Source organism: Diadema setosum, chromosome 12 (assembly GCF_964275005.1).
Source record: "Diadema setosum chromosome 12, eeDiaSeto1, whole genome shotgun sequence".
NCBI lineage: Eukaryota > Metazoa > Echinodermata > Echinoidea > Diadematoida > Diadematidae > Diadema > Diadema setosum.
Window position 1 is genome coordinate 6,024,310 of NC_092696.1, and position 26,397 is coordinate 6,050,706.

At 38.5% G+C, this 26,397-nt stretch overlaps 1 protein-coding gene across 1 annotated transcript in view; it reads left to right on the forward strand.

Moving 5' to 3' along the window:
- Positions 1 to 26,397, forward strand: part of LOC140235638 (uncharacterized) — a 162,925-nt gene that overhangs the window by 126,705 nt on the left and 9,823 nt on the right. The window contains exons 5-8 of the mRNA XM_072315649.1: positions 7,550 to 7,734; positions 9,120 to 9,281; positions 16,098 to 16,268; positions 22,879 to 23,001. Of these exons, the coding sequence (XP_072171750.1) occupies positions 7,550 to 7,734; positions 9,120 to 9,281; positions 16,098 to 16,268; positions 22,879 to 23,001 (641 nt within the window). The remainder of the gene's footprint in view (positions 1 to 7,549; positions 7,735 to 9,119; positions 9,282 to 16,097; positions 16,269 to 22,878; positions 23,002 to 26,397) is intronic.

Here is a 26,397-nt window from a genome sequence, read left to right on the forward strand (position 1 = left end):
TTTTCCTTGGACAAATCAATTAATCAAAATCTATTACTAAACTGCACATCATTGCAGAACAATGGGACCAATTTAATTATTGATTTCTCATCCATTTTCTTTTCTTTTTAAGTTTTTGTATATCTTGCTTGAATTTCACGTTGATGGTACATCAGTCAGCAAAAAGGGGAAGTATTCTACCAATTTTCATTTTGAAAGTTCATGGGACAGTGATGTCAGAATCTGTGCAGAAATAATCCATCCATAATCCAGGCTTTAGTGAGGCACAACCCTGTATTGATATTTCGAGTCTGCTTTGATAGTCGTAAGCTTTGTAGCTGTGCCAACATCTATGCATACATTAGTCCACAGTGCAGCAACCTTTAGCCTGGCTGAAGATACTCATGATTTTCAGCAGCATGAGCCTCGTATTGTGTTAGTAAACTGCTGGGTCAGTAGCGTCGTCCCAATGCGTGTCTATGAAATCCACATGTCAGAGTGTGTGATGTCCACTAAAATCGTGTTATGTTCGGATTTTGGTCAGAGTGAGTCACATGGTGGCCATGCGTCGTCCATTGTGATGTTCAGCCCTGCTCTTTCGTTGCCCGGAGGTCATCTTCGTGGGTCTACTTTTGTGTCATGGCAGAGGGTAGATCGTGCAATGCTACGTTCTGTCTTTAGAAATTAACAGGAATAGCACATTTTTTTCTTCTTAATTTTCCTTCAAATTCCATTCTGGAAGTCAGACTTTCTTCACAGCTAGTTGAAAATGAAGTTATTTTGTGTTACTTCATAAGGCTTTGGTTAGGATTATTATAGTCATCAAACTTTCTCAGCGTCATGCTCCATAATTGAGAGAATATTAATGTCAAGACAGTGCCTGGGAAGGAGACTAGTGCCATAAGCTGTAACATGTATGACTGCGTAAGAGTTTAGCGGGGCTAGACTTCTTCAGGAAATAGCCGAGTACGAAGGGGGGAAAAAAAAACCCGAGTGAGAGCAACTTACTCATGTCAGTCCTGCGTACAGAATTATTTTTGTCTCCCCTCTTCCGTGATATTTTTGGGAAAGAGTCGATCAAAAAGAAATGGCTTTCAACTTTGTTTGCGCTTGAAGTGTCGGTGAACCTTTGCTCTTCGCCGGGATGATGTAATCAGTTGACGTCTTTTGCCGCCAAATTAGGAAACAGGGACCAGGTCAGAAATAACAATGTGCTGGGGACAGTAGGAATTGAAGCGGAAGGGGTGCATCGGGCAGTTTTGTGTGCAGGGAGAGACGTAGCCAGCTTCTTGGTGGGTGAATGTGAGTATGTCGTGAGGAAAGGGCCTCATTCTTTCTCCAGGTCTCTCGCGCTCTCTCTCCCTCTCTTTTGCTCTCTCTCATTCTCTTTCTGTCTTGTTATACTGAGGGTCACTCGTAGCATTATGTCACTGACAAATTAACTTTTTAAGGACCGTTATGTAATAGCCAGCAGACTTGCCCATGGGTATGTTATAGCGCAGGCCAGATCTCCTCTTTCTCAATGTCATTCTTAGAATGCCTTGAAGCTGCCTAGCTTCTTGCAGCAGTAAGAGAATTGTAGAAAAACTACCCAAAAGTACCACTACTGTCCTGTTTCAAGTAGCCCTATAAAGCAAGGTATTACAAATCCAGCGATGCCAACTTTTTACTCTTTGAAGTACTTTTTAAACTGTTTTATTTACCAAAGATACTGCTGGTTTTCATGAAAATGCAGTTTCCTCCCAAATTTTATTACAATACCTTTCTATTGCAGGAAAGGTAAAAATATTGTTTCCCAGCAAAATTATGCCTTTCTAGTTGTCAGAATAAGTCTGCAGGGCTGTTAACTCTTTATGTGCCACGTTGGCACAACCAACTCAGTGGACAGCGTGCCATGTTCGCATATTCTGCTCAAATACTCAAACCTGCCCAAACCGATCGATAAATCGCCAAATGCTACAGTAGGATCATTAAAGCGTTTCTCGCGATTGCATTCCTGTCATATGTAGCTTACATTTTATGTGGTGATTGAATATCAGGCGGTGTTCCCTACTGGTTTGGCGTGTAGATTTTAAGATTTTGTCACAGTCTGTTTTCTGTGCAAAAGTCATAGCTCTATACAATAATATACTGGTCATTTTGAAAGAACAGCAATCATACAATTTACATCAAAGCAGAGCTTGGCATTTTCTCTACAACTTCACATATTACATGTCGAAGGTAACACAAGTCTATAAAAGTTACAAAGATTTGACATACAGAATGTTTTCCCAAAGCATGACTATGTTGCTGTCTCAAAATAATGTGCCACACAAGGGGTTTATACCATGGCATGTAAAGAGTTAATGCAAGGTTGGTAAGTCTGCAAAGCAGGCGGCAAAGATACTAATAGGGTTAAAGGATAATGATCAGTTTCGTTACTTTGTAGGTTTGTTCATGGCAGATGGGGGAAATGTACAAGTCTGCTCTTTCACGCCAATTTAATTTGCTTCCTGTAAAGCTATGTTTGTCTTGCACGTGACCCCATTACCTCCCAGGTAAGACAGTTTGCCTTGGAGGTAACACACATCACTAGCAGTTCTAGCACCATAGGACTTAATTATCTCAAAGATTCTCTGTAAATCCATAGAAACATGTGGAGGCAATTGATGCAGAGGTGTTTAATCCCAATACCTCTAGCGATGTCAGTAGATCGAGCCATTAACGATGAGAAAGTGTAATGCACAGGGAACAGGTGTATATGCACACATGGTAGGCCGGACGCTGTATGTCAGTGGCATCAATGCGGCCTTTTACTTGACCCACTAATTAGCGTCAATTTTAAACCAATTAGCGGTTCCCCATTAATAGGTTTTGCCCCAGGCATCCAAAGGGGGGTAGCGAGAAAGAACAGGACACACAAACTTCTTGTGCCATGCAGCTCTTGAATATCGTTAGCACAGTGTTGTTGGAACCCCCTCCTCTCAATGACAGGTACTGCTAGTGATATATACCACTCTACTTGTGTGCTGGTGCCTATGGCAGGATCCTCATTAACCTTTTTGACAGGGGAAAGGGGAAGAGGTTGGGGGACAGGGGGATGGGGGGAGGGTGTAATTATTTCACTCTCTGATGGTTTTAATTGACTAGTCTCATTTGTACAAGGACCAGTGAAGGGTTCCCACCGGAGTACTAAAAAACGTCAGATTGTTGACGCCCGCGATGTTTGGACTGGACTACAAAACAAGGCTTGGCTATGACGTGGGGTATGAAACCTTGAATAGTGACACCACTTTGTTTTTCATTAATACTTTTGTCAATTCACCATGGAAATAGCAGAAAGTGATGTCATAGAAATCACCACTGGTAGAGAGACTGCTTTCTATGGTCTCCCTGAAATGCTGATGCAGGATGTCATTGAGTGTTTTGGTCTGTGCGTAGACTGGTCGTAGAATGCCAGGATTGTGTGAGTATCATCATATTTGTTGTTGTATATATTGCATGTTTTAATTGACAGAATTGCTGTGGACTTATGTGTGTGTGCATAATGTGCTGCCTTTCTATCTTTTGACAATGAAGTGGATTCTTGAGTAATGGCATAATTCTCTTTGGCATAATTCTGTGATATATAAAATATTTCTGTGCCTTTCCTGATCTGAAGGTATTTTTGATGATGAAACCAGCTTTGTAAATTTATCTCTTGAAGCCGATATTTTTTTCTTGAGTTTGCATTGGAATTTGTAGAAGGAACTTGCATTTAGACCAGATGACAGAATAGTCCATCAATTGACATTTCAATAGGCATCCATTTCAAAGGATCATATTAAAGGATCACGTGTCGAATAATCATCACATCACAGATGCTTATCTCAGTGAATTAACCCGTTTAGGACAGACTGATTTTGCTACAACACGTATTTCCCATAGACACCTGCCCGATTATACTCGGGACTCGTCCTCAACGGGTTAAAAAATGCCTGTTGGTACAAATGACCTTTTTCTGCTCATGTGCAAAGTGGAATTACGAACTGGTCTATTGCGGCAAAGAGAACAGAGGCTTTATGGCAATAATGTCATATGTATAAGAGCTTTTATAAATCGCACTGGAACTGCAATGTAACTCCAATTGGAGTTTGGAAATTAACCCCCGCGGTACCTGGGCCCTGTTTTATGAAGAGTTAAAATTGATTATATAGTTGATTTCAACTGTAAGTCTATGACAGCCTGTGTGTTAAGGAAACTTAAAATCGTTTTTATTTTTTTGATAAAACGGGGCCCTGGAGACTTAAATCCCATTGACATTGTTTATAAGCGTGTATTACCTGAAAGAGTTTAGATCCAATAGATGGTACAAGCATGTCGAACTGCAGTTTTGTGTGCTGCTTGTATATTTAATGTGATCTGCATCAAAAGTTTCTCTGAGAACTGTGCCACTTTAAAGTGCAACCAGTACATAGACCCCGTTTACAGTGCGGGGCCGGGCTCGGCCGCGGCTCGGCCGCGGCCGAGTCCGGCCTCAATTGCGCGGCTGAGCCTCGCAATTTTGTCCTTTTACACTGCTGGGCTCGGCCGCGCTTTTGATTCAAACCTTTCAATATTTTGTCGTAGTGGCGCTCTGCTTGTAAACAAACGCAATTTGGTATTGTCTGGTTTTCAGACCCTTTGCCAAATGAATTCCGTGGCGACGAAGTCGCCGTACGGGCAAAGGCCTTTGCCGAAGGAAAAAATCCTTTGCAGGACAAAACCACCTTAAACTATACTAGTTTTCGATGTTGAGGGGGTTAATATCCTGAATAGCGAAAGATACAGGCAGAGGATTTGGAAGCCAGACTAAAATTGGCCGCGCAATTGGCCTCGCATTTGGTCCAGTTTGCGTTTACACCAAGAAGAGGCTGGGCTCGGCCGCGGCTCGGCCGCGGCCGAGACCACCTCCAGAGCGAGGCCAAATGCGAGGCCAATTTTGGCCTCGCATTTGGCCTTTTGCGCGTTTACACTGAAGCGGGGCTGGGCTCGGCCACGGCCGAGCCTCGCACTGTAAACGGGGTCTGAGACTTTGGGGTAAATTTGAATGTCGTACAAGGACGGGTACTAACTGTTAAAAGTTTGTATTAAAATTCTCATTTGTAGATGAAATAAAAACCCAGCTTTAGTGCTTCTTCTAAAATGCGAGTCAGGGATAGAAACAATTAATGTAAAAATTTGAATTAGTATAATCATGTCAAGTATTGTTGAATATACAAAATGTAAACAATAGTTAGAATAAAAATGTTTATAGAAAAATTATGAACCATCTACAGTTATGGTTCATTGAGAAAACAAGTGATATCTTCTTTTATCTAGGCTTTATTGCAAAATTCTTATATGGTAGGATGTTTTGGGATACAACTAACCTAAGCATGGATCAGATGTGACAACTTGAACATTTTTCAAATCACTGCTCCCAATGGTAAACAATATCTTTAACCTCACTGATTTGTTTGCGTGCCTGTGGGCTTTGTTTACCAATTGGCACGGATGTCTATGAACTATTGTCAACTATTAAAGGACAAGTTCACTTTCATAGACATGTGGGTTGAGTGAATGCAGCAATATTTGTAGAACACATCAATGAGAGTTTGAGGAAAATCGGACAATCCGTTCAAAAGTTATGAATTTTTTAAGTTTCTGCTCAGTCACGGCTGGATGAGAAGACTTCTATAGCTTGTGATGTCATAGGAGTACAACTTTATAAAGAAAGTATAAAGAAAATTCAAGATATTCTCACTTTTCTCACATAATAAAAGAATACTCGACTTCTCTCTTTCAGAAGTCAGGGGGAATAATATTACCCCGAACATAAGTCAGTAACAAGTCAAGGAAATGTGCACTTTATTCAAAAAGTCAAGTTTTGTGAAATTCTCTTTTTAATTTCCTTATATCATTGTATGCATGTGACATCATACACTGTAGTAGTCTTCTCCTCCAGCAGTGATTGCACAGACATTTTAAAAATTCATAACTTTTGAACCGATTGTCCGATTTTCCCCAAACTTTCACTAATGTGTTCTACTAACATTGTTGCCTTCACTCAATCCACATGTATATAAAGGTGAACTTGTCCTTTAAAAAGAGATTACCTGATCCCTATTGCGTCACATGGCCTTCTTGTTGGACTGAGGCACATTGCTACTAACATAGGCTTACTAACTTTACTTACAACTAGGTTTAGTTTGCAGGATTACAGAATGCCGACTGGAAAGAATAGCAAGTTTTAGTGCCCTTAAGGGTTAAATAACCTAAACCATGAAGTAACATGGATGATTAGAATAAGGAGCTTATCTAGTATCATGGTCTCACTTTACAGCAAATCTTACACATCATGATGGGACAGGATATATGTCTGCATAATTTTTCTATATATAGAAACTGACAAGAGTTTACTTCAGTTTGTTTGAAAACTGGATTTGAGATCCAAACATTCCGTGTGTGTTATTGTTTCTGTGAGTGTCGCTAATGAGTGAATTCTGTCGGCCATGATTTGGTCAGCTTCAGCTGGTACTCAATTCTAGAGTCTGCAAACAGCCAGTCATAATTTCCTGTTATTTTCATCGTATCTCCCTTCTATGACGTCACTCCCTGTGGTATGGTGTCCTTGCGGAGGAAATGGGGTGGGCAGTGGGAGCACCCTTTGACGTCAGTTGCTGCACGCATCGTCCTGCATGCCTTGTTGTTTCCCCCATGGTCAGCAGTATTGTGAAGATGTTCTGGTGTGATGACACTTTTACTTACATTTCCCGAAAGTGACAGTGCTCCTTTCGTTTGACAGTAATTGCATTCATCCCTACCCTATCTTACCTCATCCTCAGTATATCAGTTTATGCTGGATGCAATACGTGTATCGATCAGCCGTGACATAGCATATTTCATTGTCTGAATTCTTCTCTAATCTCTTATCAACTTTTTCTCTAAAATTAGCTTTGCTCCTTTCTTTTTTCTAGCATTATCATAATCATATTCTCCTTTATTTCATTCCAGCATCATCATTATCATATTCTCCTGTATTTTATCATCTTTTCCTTGATTTTTTTCTCTTCAATGCCTTGTCTTATGCTTCCTTTCCTCATCTCATCAGATTGTTTAAATGTCATATTCCTTCTTTTTTTTTTAATCTTCAGCAAGTTTCTGTGCCTATGTGTGAGGAGATTAAGAAATAAAAGACATCTATAAGTTTTCACTTTCTGAGCAGTTTGTGGCATTGAAGTAGGTCCAGAACAAACTGCTGATATTTAACGCTCATGAAAAAGAAATATATGTTTATTTTTCTAAGAATAGAGGACTTCCAAGGGATGTTGCCTTGGAACCACGAGGGAGTGTCTTTACACCCCACTGGGAACTGTATGGTGGGGCTCTGAATGGGCCACTTGTGAGATGTTTGAATACACCTGCAATACAATGTTTAGAAATATGAATTACAGGTTATATGCACAGAGGTATCTGTGTGTCTTCATTCAGCATCATTAATTCTGTGAGTTGCAGATATCTTCCGGTCTGATTAGTATGATGCTTTGACATAATTTGATCAATCGCTTCAATCTCCTTTTTCTTGCTACAGTTCTCAAAAAGCGGCTGACACAAGTACGCGCCATGCGGCTACGATCGTCCGTCTACTGCACGATGCAGCCCAGGCTGACATCCCAGTACTCCAAGCTCTACGAATACGCTGTCATCGTGTCACTACAGATGAATGAAGAGACGAGAAGATACGAGCCGTACGAGATGAGGCGGTTTCCGTATGAGGTAAGAATTTTTTTTTCAATGTATTCGATAAAGAGTTTGCCCCCATTTATTAACATCCAAGTGATCTTAGGGAAAACAAAGAGTCATTCTAGCTAAAAACAACAAGTCAAGCATTTCGTAACATCATGCACTGTGTCTCACAAGATATAACATGTTATTTTCTGTCAAGGTTTCCATGATTTGAGGACGAGTCCCAAGTATACTCAGGCTGGCGTCTGTGGGAAATGCATGTTGTAGTAAAATCAGCCTGTCCTCGTTAAAGGACAAGTTCACCTTCATTAACATAAGGATTGAGAGAATGCAGCAATATTAGTAGAACACATCAGTGAAAGTTTGAGGAAAATTGGACAATCGATGCAAAAGTTATGAATTTTAAAAATTTTTGTGTTGGAACCGCTTGATGAGGAGACTACTAAGGCTCGTGATGTCATATGAGTACAACACGTATGAAGAAAATGTAAAGAAAATTCAACATATTTTCACTTTTTTCGCATAATAAAAGAGCACTTGACTTGCCTCTTTCTAAAGGCAATGGGAATAATATTACCCATAACATATGTCAGTAACGAGTCAAGGGAATGTGTACTTTTTTCAAAATATAGAATTTTGTGAAATTCTCTTTATATTTTCCTTATGCTGTTGTACGCATGTGACATCATACACTGCAGTTAGTCTTCTCATCCAGTGGTGACTGCACAAAAACCTCAAAAATTCATAACTTTTGAACGGATTGTCCGATTTTCCTCAAACTTTCAATGATGTGTTCTACTAATATTGCTACATCGCTCAATCCTTGTGTTAATGAAGGTGAAGTAGTCCTTTTAGTGATGGGTTGGTTCCATTCTTGTGACCATTGTATGAGAACATGTTTGCCAACATGCCAAGATTGAGTATATCATTAATTCTAGGACCATTTCAACATCCAAGAAGGAATACATGGTGGTGTACCATGGAACTACTAAATCTAATGTGTTGTTTTCATACAAGTGTACACCTTTAACCCGCTGAGGATGGACTGATTTTGCTGTAATCAGAGGTGGATCCAGAGAGGGGAGCACCAGGCGCACGCACCCCCTCTTTATTTGCTGTTAAAACAAAAGAAATAGAAAGAAAAAAATGAGATGATACCCGTAAGTAGCACCAGAAATATTGTCTGTGCCCCCCCCCCCCCCCTTTATGGAATTCCTGGATCCACCTCTGATAATTCCCATAGACACCTGCCCTGGTATTCTCGGGACTCGTCTTCAACGGGTAAATGGGAAGTATAAGAGAGTCAACACCTGTTTGAAACCAAACAAACAACAACAACAACAACTACTACAGCAAATTGCCACGCCCACTTATTTTAACATCCTGGTCTTTCACTAATCATTGGTCCACTACAGGTTAGTGACAGTCAGACCGACAAACTGAGAGCTATCCCCCAGTTCTGCTTCCCGGACGCCTTCAAGTGGGCACCAGTGGACCAGTACAACAGTGAGAGCTTCTGCTTCGTACTCACCAGCTCTGACGGTTCCCGTCTCTATGGTTACAACAGACGCTTTCTGGTATGTTGATCCTCCTCATCCTCCTTCTTCTTTCTTCTTCTCCTCCTCCTTCTTCTCCTCTTCTTCTTCTTCTTCTTCTTCTTCTTCTTCTTCTTCTTCTGGAATTGCCGAGTTAGAAAAAGAGAACTTTAACAATATTTTTTTCAGCAAAAATGTTAGCCTGGAATTATTCGGATACTCACAAATACTAGGCATTTATTTCTTCAGGAGTTCTAATGGCTCAGTGGTTTAGACCACAGACCATTGATCACAAGGTCCCAGGTTCAAGTCCCCTGGCTATGCCAGTTGTGCCCATCGACAAGGCTCTTTCTCAAGGGGGTCTTTTATATAGTGGTCAGTCCCTTGGTTGCTTGCTTAATGAGCATCCTTTTGCTTCCTTTAGTGGCCATATAAATCAAATCAAATCAATGGAACAATTAAATCTAAATTCAATTCCCAGTTCAATTCAAATTCATGTCAAATTCAATTCAAATCCAATTGAAATTCAATTCAAATCCAACTGAAATTCAATTCAAATTCAATTTAGAATAAAATTTATATTCATATTCAAGTCATATTTAATTCTAATTTAGCTCAAATTCAAATTCAAAGTCAAATTCAACTCCAGTTCAACTCCAATTCACTTCAAATTCAATTTGAATTCAATTCAAATTCATTTCAAATTCAATTCGAATTTAGTTCAAGGCGGTATCAAGGCACAATTATAAACATTTCAGACACTAACAGCAGAGCTCTAGTTACTCATACTCAGTGCAAGGGAACACAATAGTGCTTTGTTTGTCTACCCATTTGTTCAGCTGACAGCTAACCTTGCCGCCCTATTGTCTGATGATATGAAATAGGTACTGATAAAAAAAAAAAAAAAATGTGAATATTTCTACTGAAATATCCAGCAGGTGTATACTAACCACTTCATAGATCCCAGAATGAGTCATTGGTGGGCAAGTTTTGCATAGAACGCAAGACGGCTAAAATTTAGCTAGTGGAGGGATTTTTGCTGACAGGTGCTATATTTGCTGTGGTAGAGGTTTTATTCTTTTATTTTTTCCCCAGGGTTACCTAGGGAAGTCCTTGCTTACTTTTCTCGAGCTATCTCTGTGTTGTCCTTGTAAAAGTTTGATAGCTGATAGCATAAAGCTGAAGCTGATATATTTCAGAGAGGAATGTTGTAGATTTTCATCTTTCATGACACTTTATAATCTCATGCATGTTTCCCTCTAGAAGGTCACCCAGGGTGACCCTTTAATCTATTATGAATGGTTACCCAGGGTGACCCTTTAATCTATTATGAATGGTTACCCATAACGAAAAGTTACGTGGGAGGACCCTTTAATCTGGATGAGCACTTAGATATGTCTTAATGGGCATCTAGCAATGAACACTTTTTGTGTAACATTCTGTTGTTATGCACACTTATCTAAGCACGCGTACACATGCATTCAGGGTGGAAAACAAAGGTCTCCTATCTGGTAACATGTAAGTTGCTTTATAGTTCCCTTGTGTGTGACTGTTCTGCTGTTTTTGGTTTTAGCAATTGTAATACCTTTTGGGATCCCCATAATGCGTGAGCAAACACCCTAACAACAGACTCTTGTAATAGCAAGAAGAGAAGACTGTCAAGCGGTTAGAGACTACTGTAGGTCAACCTTCTGGTCGTGCATAGGATTTGTACCATAACATGCTTTGATGCACAGGGTACTTGCCAACAGGCAGTTTTAGCAGACCTGTGCTAGCTCTGGTTTTCAAATGTACCTTGCTAGGCAGCGAATGAAGGTCAATTCAACACAAGTACCCTTTAATATATATATCCGCTGATCAGTTCCCTTTAAAGGAGATCGCGAACCACAACAGAATGAGAAAGATATTTGTCTTCTGTATGAATCATTATTTTGCGTGATGATAAAAGTTGAAAGCAGGCTTTCTTCCCCCTTCCTTTTTTGCACTTCTTGAAGAAAGTTGTGAATCATTGTGCAGCTAGATCAGCAAGATATTGTCTCACACTTGGCATTGACCTATTTTTGTTCCAACCTTTCTTTCCTTTGGTCTTTTAACAATACTGACCCTCTTCTTTTTTGCCCCACACTTGAGCCCCCACTTCCTTGAGAATGATTAATATGATGATTGCTTCTGGGCACAAACTTATGAGGGTGTTTGGACTTTGAAACTTCTTTGAAGTTTGGAGAAGTCTCACAACAACAACAACAACAAAAATGTATGGTATCACCACAGCTGGTTACTGTGAAAAGCCTTTCCGTTTACATGTAAAAGCAAAAGATTTTCTTTTTTATTCAATTCATTACTTGTATGATGTACTTATGTGACCTATGAATATAGGCGTTTATCTATCACTATTTTTGTGTTTGTAAATGTTGCATTATAATATATCCCTTATATATTTTGTCTATTATTTATTCAAAATATATGTTGTTATCTGTAATTTTAATAGTCATATTTAGGTGATCCGAGAATCCTCTCGGATCACCTTCTGTATCTGTACGGATTCTTTGTTGGTTCTTCTTCTTCTTCTTCTTCTTCTTCTTCTTCTTTATTTCTGGACAAAATTTGTGTAGAGGTTAGCTCAGAAAGTCCTCTTCCTATCAATTTCAAAATTATACCATATATGTATCATGTCCCAAAGACGACAGATCTAATGTATAATAGTGATCAGTCGACCGTGACGTCACTGTGACGTCATTATATGAAAACACATTCTCAATCATATCTCACTAATGGAATAGAGTTTTTCAATGAAATTTACGTCACATATATTTCAAGTTATGCGCATTCTACTCATATTCTCAAAATTCATATTTTCTCTTAAAACGTGCGCGTACGCGCGCGTTAAAATATTTGAATGTTCAAATCGAGCTCAAATTTTTTTTGCACACGTTTCAGACCATTTGCAGCATTTTTTGAAAAATTGAAAAAATTGGACGGACGCGTACGCGCGCGCACATATACGCACGTACAGCTCATATGCAACAGAAATTTCCCGATTTTTTACATTTATCGGATGTCTGAAAAGTCAAGGAACATTTCTAGCAAGTTTCAAGTCAATCCGACTCAATATGACGTCATACGGGACTGTCAAAGTTGAAATTCCGCGCGCGCGTCAATGGCGATATACAGTACAACAATGCCCAAAAACCGCCAATTTTAAATCCGATTTTACTCGTCAGGATGGACGGTGACCCCCCATTTTCTTTACATATTCTGAAAGCTGATGAGTTGTACATGTCAGTTTATGGGTTGGCGATACTGAAAAAGTGATTAAAAGATATCAAATTTCTTAATAAAATAAAAAAAGTAAATTTTCAAAATGACGTCATCAATTTTCAAGTTTACTTGGGCGTATCTCACTTATCCTCTGCCAATTTTCACTCAGATTTCAGTATGTTGTAGCTTATTAAATGTTCTTTCATTAATGTAATAACAACATTTTGATTGGATGGCGGCATCACCTCGTAAAAATGGATTAAAAGTAATCTTGTCAAATTTGACCAGTTTACGTGTTATCTCTATGGGAGAGCAGTTTTTCTGGCAGTGAAAATTGACATGACTATCTTTTTCGAGCATTAGCTCACTTATGCTTCGGTGAATTTTTCCCAGATTTTAGTATGTTGTAGCTGAGACTTTGGGCTATCGTAAGTGTGCCCTCCATTTTTTCATACGAGGCCGGCATCACGTCGAAAAACTTGGTTGAAAATGGCACGTGGCTTCGATGCAGCGTCATTTTGCTTAATACACAGGGCCTATGGAGCATGAAATAGGTCATTGCATAGCGCATCCGACTCGTAATCCTAAGGTCCCTGGTTCGAGCCTCACCCTTGCCAATATTTTTTTATTTTTTTTTCCAAACTCTTTTTTCTTCTTTTTCTTTATTTAGTCTTAATCTCCCTTCCTAACTTTATCTTTTTCTGATTTTTTAATGCTCCTCCTTCAAATTTCTATAAAATAACATAATTTTTTCTTTATTTTTCTTTCTTTCTACTACATTCTGTGCAATAGATGAAGAACAACAATGGTTATCAATCCCATATTTTGCACATGTTTAGTTCATGTCACGTACATTATTTCATAAAATAACAACTTCTTGATCGGACACCATCTTGGGTATGTAAATTAGGGTCAAAGGTCATAAATGTTTCATCCTGTATCTTGGTGAATACATGTCCTATCTTTACCATATTTTGCACACGTAAAGACCATGTTACAAGGATCATTTCACAAAATAACCACTTTTTGCTCAGATGCCATCTTGGCTGTGCAAAGTGGGGTCAAAGGTCATATCTACTTCTTCCTGTATCTTCGTTATGACGTGTTATCTCTATGGGAGGGAATTTTTCTAGATGTGAAAATTGACATGATTGTCTTTATCGACGACTAGCTCACTTACCCTTCGGTGAATTTCTTCCAGATTTTAGTATGTTGTAGCCAATTTAACACTCTTTAAGTTTTGTTCATCAAAATTTTAATCGGATGATGTCTTCACCTCGTGAAAATGGATATAATGTAACCTTGTCAAATTTAACCAGTTTACGTGTTATCTCTATGGGAGGGAATTTTTCTGGAAATGAAAATTGACATGACGGTCTTTATCGAGCACTAGCTCACTTACTCCTCGGTGAATTTCTCCCAGATTTTAATATGTTGTAGCTGAGACTTTGGGCTATCGTCGGTATTCGCTCCATCTTTTCATACGACGCCGAGATCACGTCAAAAAACTTGGTTGAAATCAAACTTATCTTCGATGTATTGAGATATTTCTTTCTTTCTGCAACTTTCTTTGCAATAACTCTAGAAAAACAGCCCCTATCACCCCCATATTTTGCACATGTTTAGTTTATGTCACGTACATTATTTCATAAAATAACAACTACTTGATCAGACACCATCTTGGGTATGTAAATTAGGGTCAAAGGTCATAAATGTTTCAACCTGTATCTTGGTGAATACATGTCCTATCTTTCCAATATTTTGCACACGCAAAGACCATGTTACAAGAATCATTTCACAAAATAACCACTTTTTGCTCAGATGCCATCTTGGCTGTGCAAAGTTGGGTCAATGGGCAAATGTACTTCATTCTGTATCTTCGTTATAGTTTATACCAGGGAGGTACCTCCCTGGTTTATACCGAATTTGGTACCAAAGATGGTAGACCTGACTCTCTTTTGTAAATGAGAATCCAAATATCACACGGCCAATGTCTCTAAACACATATGAAACCTATATGGTCATGCCTATTGCGATCAGGACTCGAATCATTGATTAAAAAAAAAAAAATTGGATCACCTAATTTGTCAGTCTTGACAAATTCCGAGTCTAGTTATTTTTTGTTGTCATTTTTCGTATAATTTTCATCATTATCATCTTATTTTTCTGCATTAGGCCAGTGATCACAGCTCAGTTTGGGATTGAGGTGGTACCGAGTATGAGCAGTGATTAATGTTCTGTAGTACTGTACTTGTTAGTATTTTTATGCAAATTGATTTTTGCACTGAGCAGCTCAAAAACGTAATCGCATGTTCTTCAAATCTTGATACACAATTGTACACCCATTCAAAATTTGCAAAGAAAATAGGGACTAAGATATTTGCATTGGTTCTAGAATTTACGCTAGCCAAAGGTAGTGTGAAATATGCAAAAATTAATGTACTGCAAAAATGTCTGAATTTACAGTTGCCATATCTATAATATTTAGCCTTCACTCCCTCAGTGTTACTGCCTTTAATCTGGCTGCTTTAGAGCAAGATATGCTTGTGTATGATATCATGTACAGTTGTTGCCTAGCTACTCTCCTAGAGGGAGGAAAGTTTGAGTGGGCGAGTGAGGAAGTGCGGATGCAAAGCTTCTGGGCACAACATGGTTACAGTTCATTATTCCATAAGTTTATTAGTCTAAAGGTTTGTTATTCATAAAGTTCATTAGTCCAAATCTTGTTATACATTTTTTTTTTTACTATCAAACTTTCAGAATAAATTTAATTTCGTTTCCAGATGAACGAACCTTCAAAGTTAATGAACCTTATATTTCATTTTTGGATTAACAAACCTTCCAAATGATGAAATTTATTTTATTTTTGGACAATTGAATTTTCAGAAGTTTGATCCTCTGGAATAACACCATAAACATTTGAATTACCAAACCCTATTTCTTTTTCAGACTAAAGAACATCTAGGTAAACAGACTTTGTGTGCTTTGGAGTGACTTACCCTAGGAATAACGTGCATCGCTCCCAGTTAATGGACATGAGCCCCGTTTTATCAAAAGACATCATCAATTGTAAATTCCCTTTAAAAAATACCACACAGGCTGCCATAGACTTTTAAAATGATAGAAATCAATTATAACTCTTTGTAAACAGGGCCCTGTTCACAATATGAAAATAAGAATAACAGAAGGAAAATTGATATGTAATGAACTGTACCATAAATGAACTAGGCAACATTTTAGTACATCACGCCAAGGGATTTGATGGTTATGAAAGGTACACAGTGAGTCTAACCATTTTCTTGCTTTTGTTTGAATGATTTTAGACAAGTTTTATAGAAACACCTCAGCCCAGGTTTGATCAGATTTGTGTGTTGTGTGTGTGTGTGTGTGTGTATGTGTGTGTATTTGTGTTTGTTATGTTTGTGTACTTTTTTTTAAGGGTTGGGGGTAGATCACTGCACTGCAGCTGTGGAACAAAAACATTCATTTTGAAATTGACATGCATCAATGTAATGAATTTATCTATACTACTAGTAATGTATTTGAGGTTATTATGCATAATACCCCTGTGTCACCATCTATTTCCCCACCCCAATCTAGCCCCCTGGTGATGGGCCCAGGCTCCCAGAGGTAGTGTGTGTCATGAGCCCCATCGGCTGCTACCCGATCTACAACCAACTCCTGGACGAGATTGAGAACCGACGGAAGTCGTCGATGTCGGCCGTGGAGAACCTTCTGAAGCTGTGCAACGAGGCGCCGTTCCCCAGACCGGTAAGTCCAGACACACGGTCCCCTCCTACCCTGCCTGTATTCACAGTTTTTCTCGAGATTCATCGAGACTTTGGGAAGATGTTTTTCTAGTGGCTGTACATGGCAGGTGGTTGCCTTCCCCCACGTTCACATTGGTCCCCGCGACGCGGGGACAGCCACAACAGATCTTATCTTTTTTACGACTGACCGTTCACATTGGTATCTCATCTGTCCCCGAGCTGTGGGGGCATTTTGGGGCTTGGAGCGAGCTCTGCCACTTGAATCCAGGCATAGCGCATGCGCACATTTGATGACCACAGCTGGACACTATCAATTGCGCCCCAAGGTCACTCTCCCCTCCAAATCTTGTCCCCGTACTAGACTTGCTTCGCGGGGACGAGGGGACAAGTCCCAGCGAGTGTTCACATTATGGTTTTTGAGGAGAAAGTCCCACAGCTCGGGACTTTCCCCGCGTCGCGGGGACCAATGTGAACGCAGGGATAGACAGGTGTTGGCTAGGGCAGGTTTGACTGTATGTAGAAAATTCAGCTTAATTTTTCTCTTTTTTTGATAGCATAATGGCAGATCATCTGGCATACTTCTTTCAGAAATTGTAAGGCATTATATTTACTTTTAACATATTTCACAAACATTTAAGGAATCTGTATTTGTCATTAGTGTAAATAAAATTAACATCTCTTAGTTTGTAGTCCAATTTTTCTTTTGAAAGCTTTATCATAAATGTGTACTACTAAAGTATGTAGGCATTTACTGAATCCACATGACAAATTTGGAGTCAGTTTGCTTCCAATAATTATTGTTTTCTTCCTGGGATATTTCCTCTGAATCATAGAAAAACAAAACAAGACCCCATGGGAATAGACCAGTTCGTAATTTCATTTTGCACTTAAGCAGAAAAAGTTAATTTGTACCAGCAGGCATTTTGGTTTGTTAATTCACTGAGATATGCATCAGTTCTGTGATGTGATGATTGTTTGTGTGATTCTTATCGAAACGGTGTGTTGCCAGCACATCCACTTCTGACAGCAAACCTGGTATTTGGCAATATTAAAAGAAAAAGGTTGTTGTTGCATTCAATACAAAGCAATGAAATGGATACCTGCAAGGATGTCAATTGATGGACTATTCTGGTCTAGACGTGAGTTCATTCTTTACTTGAACATGAATCTACAAATTGTTACGTCGTGCAAGCCTATGCAGTATGCCACTTTGAAAACAAGTGAAGTGCCTATCAAAACAACTGAGAAAATTGAAATTAAAGTCATTAGTACCAATGTACATTGTATACATGCTGAGCTAATTACAAACTGGCTTTATAAGACAATATCACCCAAAATCTATTTCCCTTTATATTTGTGCCCCCATCCTTCCCCCAAGCTCTCTTGTCTCTTATCTTCTAAAAGGAAAATATGACAAAACAAGAAAAATGTCTCAGTCATGAGATGAGATACTAGTATTGTGTATGTGATGATTGTCACGTAGGTACTGTCAGTCCACTTCAAAAGATGTCATGGTGATGATTGTAATCAAAAGGAGTCAACCTTGATAAAAAAAAGAAATAATGTCGCCGTTTGTTTGTTTAATGCTGTTCCACTTTCAGTCGCAAGTAAAAGTAGAATAAAGAAGAGAAGGAGTTTAGAAGGGGACACACTTTAACGAACACAATGTGAAGTAGGTATTAAGAAGGAGTGAGACAGAGATAGGCAAATATATATATATATATATATAGAGAGAGAGAGAGAGAGAGAGAGAGAGAGATGAGAAAGAGAGAAAGATGTGCAGATATGTATATAGAGAAAAAACGTTCGAAAGAAAATATAAAGGAGATATAGATAATATCCCACGTGGATAGAAAAAAACAGAAATATATTTATAGAGATATTTAGAGACAGAAAGATGAGAGAGAAAGATAGATAAATATAGAGATAGAAAGGTATTTATAGAAAGGTAGATATAAAGTTAGAGGGATAGATAGAGAGGGAGAGAGACAAGGAAAAAGGTAAAGAGAGAAAGATAGAGAGTGATAAAAAAAGTGAACCTGTTTCATGTGACTAGTCTACTCACACAGGGGTGTGGACAGCTGAGCAGAAGTTTGGACCCCCCCCCCCCCAAAAAAAAAGAGGAAAAAAAGAAGAAATATATATTTAGTGTTTGTGTGTTTAGAATATGTAATACTAATAGTGAACATGCTAAATTTCAGTATCTTTTCAATAATGCCTTCTCAGCTTTTGTGATGGAGTTTGAATTCTTCTTTTTGTGCGCACATGAAAGAGTGGGTCAGCATGTTTTCAAAACTCCTCAGAAAAAAAAAAAAATCCTTAGTTCGAATCATTTAACCCTTTGTGTGCTTTGAGTACCATTTATTACAGAAAGCCTCATAGCATTATACTCAGTATCCAAAGTCTCTAGCACAGAAAGTGATACTCATATATTTCACTTGATAGCGACATCCAGTTTTGATGAGATATAATGCATCACTTTTGCCTGAAGACAAGAAATTTAAATTTCACTCAACAAGTTTTCATTCTCATACACTCTTTAGATGCTTCCATTAAAATAAAGACCCAAAACAAACCCACAGAGACGGAATAGTATCAATTTGTTGTAGATCCAGAAAATAAGTTATAGTAGGAGTTGAAGGTACGGAGAAAGATGAGAGCATGCAACACATTCTGTGCTTATATCTTGCATTGCTCTATATCTCCATCATTTCATTTGAAGTTGAAGATTATGTTTCATTGGGAGAAGAATCAAATATTCTTAGGGATAACAAAGTGTTGATTAATTTGTAGAGTGTAGGTGACCATAGCTAATGGGCCAATTCAAATAGTGATGCCATACAGCCCTCTTTGCTCTGTGATCACAAGAAGCTTCCCGAGCAGCACCTAATTTTATTGCGTGCGTCATTCCTGAAGCTTCCTCCCTATTCAGTAGTGGGTAGGGAGAACATTATACAAATGACGCACAGGACAGAGTGGATCGGTGAGAATTGGATGCGCGAGTCTAACTTTGGAACTGTTTAAACTGTTTTAGACTGTTCCAATGTTAAAGGTAGGGGATACCTTTTACAGACCTCCCAAAATGCAGCAAAACAATGAACCTCAGGGGACTTGTTTAGGCCACTGCTGAGAAATTTGGAAGTCAACAGTTATCTACAATTTGAATAATGCACAAAACTCAACTACTCAGTAGTTCTGTGTGTCAGCCACACTTCAGCCTTTTTGTTGCAGTCTTCTGTATCTTTTATCTATAAACACAAATGTAAAATTATAAGAGCTGATGTAATAACGTATAGAGTGTGTGGCAAGAATGTATATAGAAATGTTTGTATTAAAGTTTTGATGAACTTTCTTCACAAAATATACATGATGGACACACATGCAGTGCAAGGGTCTGCAAAGGTAGCCTAGTAATGTACTGGAATTTACGGTGAGCCCCGAAAAGTATTCAATTCAAAATCTAACGGTCAATAGAAATGTACTAAATGTTACCTTCCACTTTCAGTACTTTATAGGAGTTTCTAAAATGATACTCTCTTCAACATACCACTGTATTTATGCAACTCTTCATTTAAGGCATGCAAATGGGATTCCCTATCTTTAAAGAGAGCATCCAATTCTCACTGATCCATTAAATAGGCCTGTGCATCATTTGATTTATGAAATGGGCCCGTAAATTCATGAGATACAACCATTTTCCCCCTCATGCGTCCGGTACACCTACCACACTGTACAAGACTTGAGCCATGCGTTCGGATTTTACGGGACACATGGCTCAGTGTGGATCTGTACAAATCAATGTATGACAATTGACCAATCAGATTGCAGGGATTCTAAAGTCCATTTTATAATACAGTTGAACCTCTTGTATCCGGACAAGTCGGGACCGGGACTCATCCGGATAAGGGATTTGGCCGGATACTGGAGACTCAATGCTTTATACATGTACATAGACATGTACTGATGTAGCCCATTGATTGTAGTACCACATGTAGTAATGTGTATACTGCAACCTTTTCATTGTTACACTCAGTAACAGATCCCAAAATAGAGGTTTGTGTTTGCAAGAATGAAATCATTTTCTTTTATAAATTCTTGGGATGATTTACCTAAATAATTATTAAGAAGTGTATCAAGTATAATATGTAATTCATGTGTGTTTGTGTAGGAGTTCTCATGGAGTTGGGAATCCCCCTTTCCTCCCGTAATTATATAAAAAAAAAAAATCACGGCGAGATTGCGTCCGTATAATAGAGAGATCCGGATAAAGGGAGGCCGGATAATAGAGGTTCAACTGTATGTGATTATTGATCATGCCCTAGCAATTATATTTTTAAACAAGCTGCATGTCATTCACTCTAGTGTGGAAGAGCAATGGATAGTGCTGTGGCCCGATTTGTTGAGTACTGATCATTGATGATAAATTACACGGCAACCACGACCAGATCAGATATGCTTTGAGACTGTAGTACTTCTGGTCAAACTTTTGGTCAGTGTTTTGCATTTTTGTCACTACCCAACTGAAATTTTGTAATATTATGCCACTGTTTCACACATTTCTTGTGCATTACTATATATTTTAGAACAGAAATTGACAGGTCTGCAGGCATATGAATATTGTAAACATCAATATTTTTGTGTGATTTATTTTTCGTGCTGAGCAACACAAAAACATATTTGCGTGTTCTTGAATTCCAGCTGCACAATTGTCAACCCATTCAAAATATGCAGAGCAAATAGTGAAGATATTTTTCGCGGATTATAGAATTTGCGCTAGCCAGAAGTGGCGCAAAATATGCGAAAATTAATGTACCGCATTTGCAGCGCTTTGTTTTTGCCTTTAAGTATGAAGGGCACTGTTAGAGGCAGGAAGCAGGCAGACTATGTGACATTTCTGAACCAGTCTCTATTTCATCTTTTCTGACTCATCGTAGCATACTGCAGTCCCACAAGTCCACAGCCCCTCAATAAATGACTGACAAGACTGCTCTCCAAACCTTTTTTCACTTTTACTTCTTTTTTTTTTTTTTTCATTTACCCCTCCCCCCTTCCCCGTTCCCCATGCAACTGAGGAAAAACTTTGTGCGGAAAGCATGATTTGTGCATAGATAACCTCCCTGCTACCGTGCTTTAAAGGGAAAGAGGTGATTGTACGTGTGATTATAATGCGCTCATCTCTGTCTTTAGCACATGAAGAGCTGTAAACTGAGCTTGTGTTAGATAGCGGGGGGGGGGGGGGGGGAGGGAGGTAGGGGGAAGGGACATTTTGAGTTTGTTAATAGCCCAGGATATCTGGGATTGAACGAGACAGGAAACGCACTTACATCCAGGAGACAAAATTGTGTCTGGAGTATGCGCATGAAGCAAGGTCACCATAGAATGACGCGGGGGATACGACTGAATGTCAGCGCTCACGTTTATTCCTGTGCAGTATCGCAGTGTATCAAGAGAGCAATGCTGATATGTTTGATACAAGTTTCTACACTACACTTTATATAGATGTAACATGGTAGCAGGTAAATCAAATGTTGTTGTTTTTTCTTTCCTTGATCCCGTTCTTTATGGGAAGCTAGTGGTCTTTGTATTAACCTTATAGGGAGTTCAGAATTCAGTACGGAACGGGTTAACTCTTTGTGCACCATGGTCTGAACCCCCTGTGTGTGCCACATTATTCTGAGACAGCAATGTAGTCATACTTTGGGAAAGCCTTCTTCTTTACAAATTGATGTAACTTTCATAGAATGTTGTCATCATGGACATGTAAAGAGGAAATTTGTACAAAAAAAAAAAACTGAGCTTTGCTTTGATGTAAATTGCATGACAAATCTATGATTGTTTTTCTTTCGAATAATGAGCAGATACATTATTGTAGAGGAAAGACTTTTGCACAGATGGAACAGTGACAGAAACTTAGAATTTACTGGCAAATCCGGTAGGGAACACAGCTTGGTACATCACCACATAAAATGCAAGCTACAACTGTACATGTGACAAGAGTGGAATCGTGAGAAACGTTTTCATTTTACTGTGGCATTTGGTGATTTATCGATCGGTTTGAGGCGGGTTTGGGCGTTTGAGCAAAATATGCAAACTTGGAATGCCATCGACTGAGCATGCAAACGTGGCACATAAAGATTTAAAGGAGAATATATGCTTTATCTCATGGGGGCTGATTTGAAGCTGCTCCACTGATTTTACTTGCCAGGCTTTTTCTGTCTCTTACTCTGTCTCACAATGTTTTAGCCATCATGAAACAATTTGTGCTTCATCCAAAAGTATCGTTCAAAAGTGTGCAATATTAATTATGACTTTTGAAAAAATTGATTTTGCTATGCTGTTTTTGTTCGGATACCTGTCAACACACAGTCTTTGGTCTTTGGTAACATGCCACCCCCCCCCCCCCCCCATTTTGCAAACAGCTAAATATGTGATTCTGTGATTATGCTAATATTTATTCTCTGCATGAAATTTGTCAGTCAAAGTGTTCTCTTGTGATATGGATTTTCATTGCATGCACTGTGATATATTTTTGATATTCATTTTTTTAAAAACATTCAATTCTAATCAGCATTTTTTTTTCTTCATGTTTTGCTTGTTGATTTGTTATTCAGGGAAGTCACACAAAGGTCACGACCCCAGCCCCACAGACGAGGAGAAGAAACCACTTCACGCTGCACAATTACGAACACAAACCTCTCATTCTGCAGCGCCCTCAAGATCAGCGACTGGAACATGTAAGATTCCCGTATCAGTTTTATCTCTTCTATCACTGATGCATCGGTGGGTGGGGTCAGTGTACAAGTCGGCATCAGTCAATGAGAGTATTACGTAATGTCAGTGTCGTCAATATCTGTGTCTGTGTCTGAGTCAGTGTCACAATGTCAATTCTGTGTCAGCACCAATGTCAGTGTCTGTGTCAGTGTCAATCACTGCCAGTGTCAGTGTAAGTGTCAATGGCAGTGTCAGTGTCTGTGTCAGTGTCAGTTTCACTGTCCGTTTCTGTATCACCATCAGTCATCAGTGTCAGTGTGTGTCTGTGTCAGTGTTAGTTTCACTGTCTGTCTGTGTCTGTGTCAGTGTTGATGTCGGAGTCAGTGTTGATGTCCAAGTAGGAGAGTTGAAGTTTCTCAGTGTAGTGATCTTCAATTGCATAAAAAACAAAAAGAAAACACCCTAGCATACAAACATTTTGCAAATTGAACAATCCCTTTCAAGAGACCAATGGACAACTATCCCCATGGTGATAAACTGTACACTGAATTGTTTATTTTTAGCCCGTTGAGGACGAGTCCCGAGTATACTCGGGCGAGTGTCTATGGGAAATGCATGTTGTAGCGAAATCAATCTGTCCTCAACAGGTTAACACTGCTGTCTACAGAAAATATCACTGCATTGTTACCTGGGCCACTCAGTTTTCCATTTTTCGCAAAGCATTTTAATAGCATTAATTTCAACCATCATATTGGTTTTCCAAACAGCTCGCATATTCATACATTCATATCAGAGACTGTGGCAGCACGTAGGCCCATGCAACTGATTTTTCTTTCCTTTTTTCTTTTAATAGCTAAAAACATTTTTAAACAGTGCCTTTAATCAACAACACATTGCATTTGAGCGAGTCTGGGTTTTGAATTTTGAATTGAAGGATGTGACCAAATAATAAACCATGGAGGATTGCTTTGACCCTACATCCTGTTAAAGGTTACACCCTTTGAGATCAGGGTAGATTGAGTTAGACAACATAAGTGCGTCGGTTAAAACTGTGATTAACCTATAATGCGCCAGTGCAATACATCTATTCTCATGATCATTTTTCTTCCACCTGGATTCGGTAATTCTGATGAAATTCTAGGCATAGTTTGGACCGGGGGAAACCAGCGTCACATGCAGGATTTCAGAGCTATTAATAATTTGCGGATTGCCTGTGTGCGTAGATTAAAGGTATTGCAGTTAATCCAGCCAGCATGTTATATTTAGGATATTAGCTTGTTGTCTGCCAGGATGAATAAATGTCCATTGTGATTGCGAGATGCCCAGACGTACAATATAAGCGAGTTACAACAGTCTCTGCTTTGCCGACCCTTTGCCAATTTTCTATCCAGTAATGCAGCTACAATGTACTGTATGCACCACATACTTTTAATAGCGAGTCTTAATTTCCATGACTCGGGATTTCCTGATATTTTTTTTTTTTACCTGCCTGGCAGTGATATTACCTTCCAGAATCTAATAATCTAAAACCAGAAATGTTTGTGTGCATTTTAGTTTTGAGAATTTGGCCAGAGCCAAAATTTGTGAAATTAAAAATTCATGCAAAAGTTCTTAAAGGACAAATGAAGTTCACCTTCATAAACATAAGGAATGAGAGAATTGTAGCAATATTAGTAGAACGCATCATTGAAAGTTTGAGGAAAATCGATGCAAAAGTTATGAATTTTTAAAACTTTCGTGTTGGAACCGCTGGATGAGGAGACTACTAAGGCTTGTGATGTCATATGAGTGCAACAGTATAAAGAAAATGTAAAGAAAATTCAACATATTTTCACTTTTTTTCGCATAATAAAAGAGCACTTTACTTACCTCTTTCTAAAGGCAATGGGAATAATATTACCCATAACATATGTCAGTAACGAGTCAAGGGAATGTGTACTTTTTTCAAAAGATGAAATTTTGTGAAATTCTCTTTATATTTTCCTTATATTATTGTACGCATGTGACATCATACACTTCAGTAGTCTTCTCATCCAGCAGTGACTGCACAAAAACTTCAAAAATTCATAACTTTTGAATGGATTGTCTGATTTTCCTCAAACTTTCAATGATGTGTTCTACTAATATTGCTACATTCTCTCAATCCTTATGTTAATGAAGATGAACTTGTCCTTTAATGTCTACACTATGTGCATTGAATGCCAGTGGCAAATTGCGAAAATTTCCTACCGCGAAAGAGGCCTACAAGTCCAATTCATGAAAATTTCATGCCGCAAACCTGTCTAGCTGTACAGTATAAAGTTGTACTATAATCTTGCTCTGTTCCAGGGTCACAGAGCAGACTATTGTCTCAGGAACATTGTGAAGTCAGTGGAATTTCCAAGCAGAAAACATGGTTTTTGATGATTCACTGATATTCTAGAAGGAAGTTAGAGCTCAAAATTGAGACAAAGCTGATGCATGCCAAGCACTTTGTTTACAAATTTCATTCTTGATGGAGTCATCATAAATCCAGTCTTTTATCTGGATTAATAATCAGAAATCAGCAAAGAGAAACAGGGAATAACTTTGTGGGGGCATTTTGTTTGTGTAAAAAGACAAGATGAATTAGGGATTTTGACCTTGCGTTGATTTTGAGTGGATCAAGTTTTCTTTATTATGCACTGCTTAATCCACATCCTTACCACAACCACATGTTGTGTGGTACCATTTAACTCAGCAGCATTAATTGGTTATTTGGTCTTTATTACCCCTTTTTTCTTGCAAAGATTTGAATCTGTGGTTTTATGGGAAATGAAATTAGTCTGTCTGTGTGGATTCTTTTTACTGCTGTCAGAAGATTTTTTATGATATTCTGTCAAAATATTTGAAGAGAGAGAAAAGAATATATAAACATATTGTCCATGCTGTGTACGTATACTCCCTCAATTGTACCTGCATTGGATTTTTTTTTTTAATGTATACTAGTAGTTGTATTTTATTTACTGTTATTCTTGTTGTGAATTACAGAAAAGCTAGGCTTTTGCTTGTCATAAGAGGAAATTGACCCAAAAAAATTATTATAGTGAAATCGTCCCCGAATTATGCAAATTAGAATTTTTCTACAACTAGATTTGGACTATTGGTGTTTCTTAAAGCATCATGGATGCAAGAATGTAATGTGCTTTTTCCTGACATGAATTTGATTTATTGAAGAAATGTCACAAATTGAATGCTTTCTTGCAAAATAATCAGGGATGGAATGTTATCAAAGTTTCCATGCCAAAAGATTGTAGTCAATACTTTCATTCCTGTTCCCGAATTATGGTTTTCTTATTACTATCTGTTTATTACAAGAGAGAAAAATGTTTCGAGAGAGTAGCTTGAAATAACAGGAATGTGACATGCATGCAAACATGTCTCCGTTCATTACCGTACTC